The sequence below is a fragment of the Brachypodium distachyon genome, chromosome 4 (genome assembly GCF_000005505.3).
Source record: "Brachypodium distachyon strain Bd21 chromosome 4, Brachypodium_distachyon_v3.0, whole genome shotgun sequence".
Lineage (NCBI taxonomy): Eukaryota > Viridiplantae > Streptophyta > Magnoliopsida > Poales > Poaceae > Brachypodium > Brachypodium distachyon.
The window spans coordinates 23,157,947-23,164,884 of NC_016134.3; the positions used below are offsets into that span (position 1 = coordinate 23,157,947).

A 6,938-nucleotide genomic window follows, 5' to 3' on the forward strand; every position below is an offset into this window, starting at 1 on the left:
TATCGCTCGCATGAAGAGGCGTCGTGTGGCGGTCCATCGCCTGTGATGGACGTGGTTCTCCAAGATTGTACTTCTTAATTCTTAATATATCCCTTTTCACCCGGAAAAAAAAAGAGAGTGTTGAGAGTTTGATTCCTCAAGAAGGCATTTACAAAAATTAAAATAGCACACAACAATGGTTTAGTTGAGCGTGAGACACTACTAGCCTTCACCAGAACATCTGGGTATTCACCAGTAGCATGGATAACCACAGGATAGCATTACGAACTACCTACACGAACATCTGGGTGTTCTACATAAACAAGAGATTTCACCAGCAGCATGGTTAACTATAGGATAGCATTCCGAACTACTTACACAAACATCTGGGTGTTCTACATAACCAAAAGATCCACCAGTAGCATGGCTAACTATACAATAACATTAGGAACTACTCCTACTTACCAAAACATCTGGGTGTTCTCCATTTACCATAGTAACTACATACACAAGCTTACCTGCTTATTTGTCCTATCAAACTCACCATGGGGATAGATACGATCGCTCGAGCTCGCTCACTTCTGTTTTAAGTCTCAAGATATCCATGGCATTGTTCATCTTCTGTGAGGTCGCAGATCGTAGTATCCCGCGCAAGAGGTAGGCATGTAGTTCGAGATGATGGACAGTCATAGCTAACATGCGAATTTGAGTGCCTAGTTCTCGGTCATCGGTTTCTTTGTGGGTGATCCTCTCCCCCAACTCTTTCATAGCATCCTGTAGCTGGACACGACTGTTCTTCACGTGGATCAAAGTTTCTAGCCGTGATCTCAGGTCCCTGACATCAAAACCATTTTCCTCGAGTGAAGAAAGGCTTTTCATCTTCTCCTCCAGTAGTCCCTGGTCATCCTGAACATCCAGCCTGTATATACTTTCTGCTAAAATAGCAAAAGAGAACATCAAACCTAATGCCATTCCTTCACTGATCTCCACACCATACTGTTGAAACTGATGGAAATTTGGTCGCTGTGGCACTTTACTGAATATTTCCAGTGCCTCAATCTGTGCCCACATTGGGGAGGTCTTCACAAATGGAAGATGCTGGATGGCCAAAGATTCTGTTTCAGTAGAATTGCTCGTCCCAACTGAAGACAACAAAGTTACTGTTGGCCTCTTGATGGATTGGCTACTTTCACCTGCACACTCTACCATTGCTGAAGTACGACCTTGTTGTGACATGGTATGTTGTTCATTAGGTGCCAACTTCTTGGTTGGACTCTCCATAATAACTACGTCACCCTTGAGTGCAGCTAAAGATGTGACTGACAATGGACTATCAATATTGGTATACTGTGTTGAACGCCCATTACTGGGTAACCCAGCCACATTCCCTTGATTATCCTCATCAATACCTTCATGTGACCCTTAAAAATGGAAATATCAAGATGTAAGCGCTGGAAACCCAGTGAAAGTGTTGCTGACTTCTCCGTAATCAGTACACATACCTCTTGTGTCCTCTCGTGGTGTCAGGTCAATATAAATCTCCATATTCATTTCTGAAGGTATTCCACATTCAGGAGTCACATCATTAGGCAGTTCAGACACTGCAAAAGAATTCTAGTTAGCACTTTGTGTTGTTTTCTGTACCATTTGAAGTTACTAGTCCACAACTTACAGTCTTCAGAGATAGCTATAATGTTGCTGGCTTCCTCAATAGTTTTAGAATATATCCCCTTCTCTGGCTGTATTTAGAAATGTAAAGGGAACTAAGAACAAATGATAATTTGAATGATCCTAAGACAAGTTTAAAATAGATAAGAGGATGTGTTAAAAGTAACAACTCACAGTTTCAGGGTGATCAATCCCAGTTCCAACATTTAGATTCTTCTGTTCAGTACTTGCCATTAGATAACAGAATTCATCAGTTGACTGCTTTTCTGGATCAGTTAACACTTTTTTTGACCCTTTAATACTGCGAAATTCTGTGTTAAATGATCGTGTTCCTAAAAGTGGGCCCTGTGGAGCAGGTCTTGGTTGCCCAAATGCTCCAAATAACGAAGCCTGTAACTGTCGACTTTGTTGCATAGAGGATATAGTAATAATCTGAGAAGATGATTGTTCAAGATGACTACTTTGAGTAACTGAAGATGAACTCAGATGACCAAATCCTGCCATGAATGGCAGTGAAGGAAGTGACAACCGAGACCCTAATGCAAGTACTGCGTTCCCTTGCTCCACTGTTTCTTCAGGATAAGAGCTGGACTGATGATCGACTTCATCATTTTCATTACAAACAGGGAGGAGAGGAGACATTATCTTTGATGATAAATCTGCATTCTTGGACTTTTTGTCACCACAAGAACTAGGTTTATTACTGACTTCACCGCCATCATTATACAATGACAAGGCAGCAGAAATTGACCTTTTTCGAGAAGTTAATCCAGGTGGATTGGCAGGTTTCTGAAATGGAAAAGGTACTACATCATCATGGACATAATTTTGGTGCAAAAAATTAACATGGGAAAAATAACACATCGGTACAACATAACACAAGGAACTGAGTATACAATCTTCAGGACAGGTTTGAGGTAACATTGAGTAACTCCTTGTAGTTTGAATGGAAAAATTAAAGAGATGATGTCCTAAACATGAATAAACTGCATATTCCTAACACATTTGCAGCTGTTTCTGGTTTCATGTGCATATTCCTATTACATTTGGATAAATATACAGGATGCAGACGTCGTAACAGGATTATGTCAATCAGTTCACTGGGCCCGCCCAAGGGACTGAGAACAGATCGAAATCAACACCAGGCCTTGATTGAATCAAAACTTCAAACCACTATGTAGTGCATACAATGGCCGAACTAGATAGCATCCCATCTTCTATAAGGAAAAAAAATAACAGAAGAGAATGACGAAAAGACAAAAACACAGAGTATGTACTGAGCGTACCTCTTTCAAACAGCGTACCCATTTTTTGCCGTCCCAGTCAAACTGTGACCTTAGCAGCGTATTTTCAACCGTCAACAGATCGTGATTATTCAAATTTACTACATACTTCTTCTTGATTCCACTACCTAAAACCTCCAAAATAACACCAGGCCACCAGCTACCTTCATGGAAGACCTCAACATGTGAAGATGGAGAAAATCTGTACTTAGAGTCCATAGAGTTGATGTCGCGTGCTGGCCGAATATATTGAGAATCTAGAATCTCAGTGGCCAATTCCCCGTCCTCTCCAGTATGCATGTACTGTACTAGGAAAACTGTAGCACCAATCACTTTAGAAATAGTAGCTGGACTCCATGATTCACCGAATCTTTTTGCAGACTGACTCACTTCAACATGGACTCCCTCACTGAACAAAGGACTTCTATTGTCCTGCACACAACAAGAGCATTAAAAATATAGCGCTTTGGGTCGCAAGGGTGAGATCATTTGTTCTGTTAAACTATTCATTTTCTTAATACATAATCCCTCCATTCCTCAATACATGGCATATTATGTTTCGTTATCACAATGCTTTGACGAAATTACTTTACTAACATGTGATTATATGATATGAAACCATAATTATCAGCAAGTAAGTTTAAAGACAAATCAAGTGATATAAATTTTGTGTCATACAAATCACATACTCCCTCTGTCCAACAAAAAGATGCCTCAAGTTTGTCAATATTTGGATGTATCTAAACATGACTTAGTGTATGATGTTTGCTTCCGTACACCACCCCCCCCCCCCCCCCCCCAAAGTATATTTACGAATCTGAAAGCGTCTAAAAGGACCAATCCGTGTTTTAGGCTCAAAATTGGACCAACAGGTTTTTTCACCTCGTCACCAATTAATTGCCTGACTAACGCAAGTGCTGTGGAAGCACTCCGGCGATCGCCGCAGCGAGCTGTCGAGTCGATTCTTGAAACGGAAAAGCAGGGTGTCAATTAGACAACGTGGGTGTTGACTTCATTGGGATAATTTGTGTTGTCATTGATGATCATTAGTTCATTACAATTGATCTAGGGTTCAAAGCAAAAGACGCCGCCACCATTAATTAGAAAAGGAGAAATGGAGTCCAGATCGAGAACTTCATGGGATTGGCAATTTGACAGTGCACAGCTGAGAAACACATGTGCATGCAATTAAGATCAATCTACGACACCAAAACTATGAATTGGATTGGGCGGCTGCCGTTTCTTGCCGTCGGAGAAGGAATTACTCTTGTTTTTGTTGTAAAGTACATTAACTGGGGGGGGGGGGGGGGGGAGGTACCGAATCATGGCTCGTCACATATTAAGAAAGTAATGTTTTGTCAAAATCTTGTCTTAACGGAACCTAATACACCATGTATTATGAAAATGAGAGAGTATGTCATAAGAGAAAATCCCAGGCTTTCAGTTCACAAAGCAGATTCTCCACACATGCATATTTCAAATGTCTATGTTGAAAGCCTGGATCTTTTCAAAGATGCCAGTAATACCAACTCTACATAATGATCCTGCCACTGTTTACCTTCCATGTTTCATATTTCACAACGAGGTCCAGCTTTAGCAGCTTGTTTGTGCAGCGGCACTTAGCACTGCAGGCAAAAGTCCTGGACGTGCCATGAACTACTATACTAGTGGTACTCTGCAAATACAGAGGCACCATTTCCCCTGTTTTTACCTTCTTTTAGTTGTGGCAGTTCTTAGTTAAGAGGCTTTTTCCACTTCGTCATTTGTTTTTGCCTCTTTGGAATATCGGCTGTCTCGTTTTTGCATGTTCGAGAACAAAAAATTCCATGTGTTTCAGAAGAGAAATGGCATACTAGTTCCGGCTGTAAAAACAAAGGGAGTTAAATACTCCAGCCCGCTTACCACCTCTGCAGCCGGGACCCACCGGCCATCCTGGAACACGCGGTGCGGCCGCAGAGCCGTCTCCTCGAACTCCAGCAGCTCCCTGGACGTCGGGAACGTGACCTTGTAAACCCTCGGCCCGCAATCACCACCAACCACCGGCTGCGGCGGCGGAACAACGGAGACCACGCCAGCCCACCACCCCTCGTTGTGGAACGCCTCCACCATCTCGTAGACCGCGAACCCCCGCCGCCCCTCCTCCTCGGGAGGGGGAGGGGGCCGGGGCCGCACGTCAGCGGCATCCGCGGTCTCCCGGAGCGGCTGCCCGTCCTCGCCCTCGAGGGTGGAGTAGGCCACCGTGTAGCAGCCGCGGCCGCCGCTGGAGAGCAGGTGGCCCGCTACGGTGGCCTCGTAGAAGGAGCCGACGAAGCCCGGGTCGTCGCTGCGCACCTCCACCTCCTCGCCGACCGGCAACATGAGGTCGTCCTCCGAATCGGAGGAGGAGGATACCGGGGGTCGCTTCTTGGGGCGGCCGCGACCCATCGGAGCAAAGGTGCGAATGTGCGGTCGATTCTTTCGGGGGTGGGGTGAGAGAAGTGGGAGGGAGAAAGGTGGTGGCGGAGGCGACGATGTGGGTTGGGGGGTTTTGTGAAGGTTGGCTGGCTGTAGGCTTGTAGTAGGGACTCGATTTCCCATGGCGCACGACGTGGGGAATTGGGAGTGGACCATCGGTGCTGACGCGTGGCGGCATTCGGAGTACTCTTGCAGTCGCACGACTCGCGTCAACGAGTCTGGACGGGCTAAGTAATACTCGTCCGTACCATATTAAATGATTCAAATTTATCATATGAATGTATTTATGTTTAAAAGACGTCTAGATACATGTAATAGAAAATCGTTTCATATGAGACGGAGGGAGTATGAGAATGGCCAAACCTTCCACCCGTGATTTACCCCTATAGAAAAAACACAGGAATAGTAAAAGTACAGAAATTGACATGTTATACACGTGAAATAATATAGGATTGAAAACAGAGGTTTGAGATAAAAAAGCCGTATGAAATGCAGGAACGCAAATTATAGGAATTAACAACATACTCCCTACGTTTCATATTAATTGTCGCAACTTTGTCTAGATTATGCGTATGTAGACAAAGTTGTGACATGTAATATACAACGGAGTAGTAGTATAAAGACAAAACTAGTAATAATGAACTACTTCCTCCGACGAAATTACTTGTCGAAATATTACATGCATCTAGACGTTTTTACACGTAAATACATCCGTATTTGAATAAATTTGAAACAAGTAATAATGACAGGAGTAAGTAACAGAACTAGCCCTGTAGATATGGCCTGATTGATTAGTTGAGTAACCATGGGACAAGTAACCGTGACCATAGCTATCCATAGACATCGAGACAAAAATTGAAAAGAACTCGGTGTTTCTCGTGCATGACAGCGCTTGAGCAACAAGGGCGAGTTGCTTCGCTTGTGCAAAATAATGAGCTTCAGTTGGACTATTCCTGTGAAATTACGTTGGTGCAATAGTGTTTCATAGGAATGGACATTTTCTCATTCTTGGTCCAAAGGAACCTATTCATGTGAAATTCCTTTCCTATAAAAATCATATACAAATCCTTGGTTCCAAACGGGGCCATGGTGTCTACCAACAAGTGTACATTTTCTTTTCCTAATCTCTCTGTGGCTCTGTCCCGAGTGATTACTTGGCTTTTTTCCAACGAATCCAACCACTCGGGGAGCTGCGACCGTGCGGTGCTCGCTTGTCCGCTTGCCTCGCCGCCGCAGGCCTCGGTCATGGCTGCCGCCTGCTTCCTCCACCCCAAAATCGCCGACCCCGGCCTGCTCCGCGTCGCAATCTGGCCGCCGCCGGCTTGCTCCGCCCAGGAACAGAAGGAATTGCGAGGTCAGGGCCGGCACGCACAAGCGCCTTCGTCTTTTGCATGCATTGAGGCACACGCCGCTCTTCGGGAACCACCACCGCATCCGCCTCGGCTTTGTAAGCATCATCTCATTTAGTTACTTCGTTTTTGAGTACCGATTCGATCAAGAATCCTTCTTTACCTAACTGGCTATAGCGCCTTCCCGAAAGCCTAAACCAGAAAA

General features: G+C 44.3%; 1 protein-coding gene across 2 annotated transcripts; it reads right to left on the minus strand.

Annotated features, from left to right (window-relative positions):
* Positions 1 to 240: 240 nt before the first annotated feature.
* On the minus strand, positions 241 to 5,458 carry LOC100838506 (DUF724 domain-containing protein 3). 2 transcript variants are annotated; one of them, XM_024462843.1, is made up of 6 exons: positions 4,836 to 5,458; positions 2,934 to 3,362; positions 1,822 to 2,436; positions 1,652 to 1,718; positions 1,482 to 1,580; positions 241 to 1,400 (listed from the first exon to the last, which is right to left on the minus strand). In XM_024462843.1, exons 1-6 carry the CDS (start codon positions 5,352 to 5,354, stop codon positions 520 to 522), a joined length of 2,610 nt encoding a protein of 869 aa, XP_024318611.1. In that variant the 5' UTR covers positions 5,355 to 5,458; the 3' UTR covers positions 241 to 519. The 2 variants fall into 2 exon arrangements, with proteins under 2 accessions (XP_024318611.1, XP_014757678.1); XM_014902192.2 differs by having other exon boundaries at positions 4,833 to 5,458.
* Between the last annotated feature and the right edge of the window lie 1,480 nt (positions 5,459 to 6,938).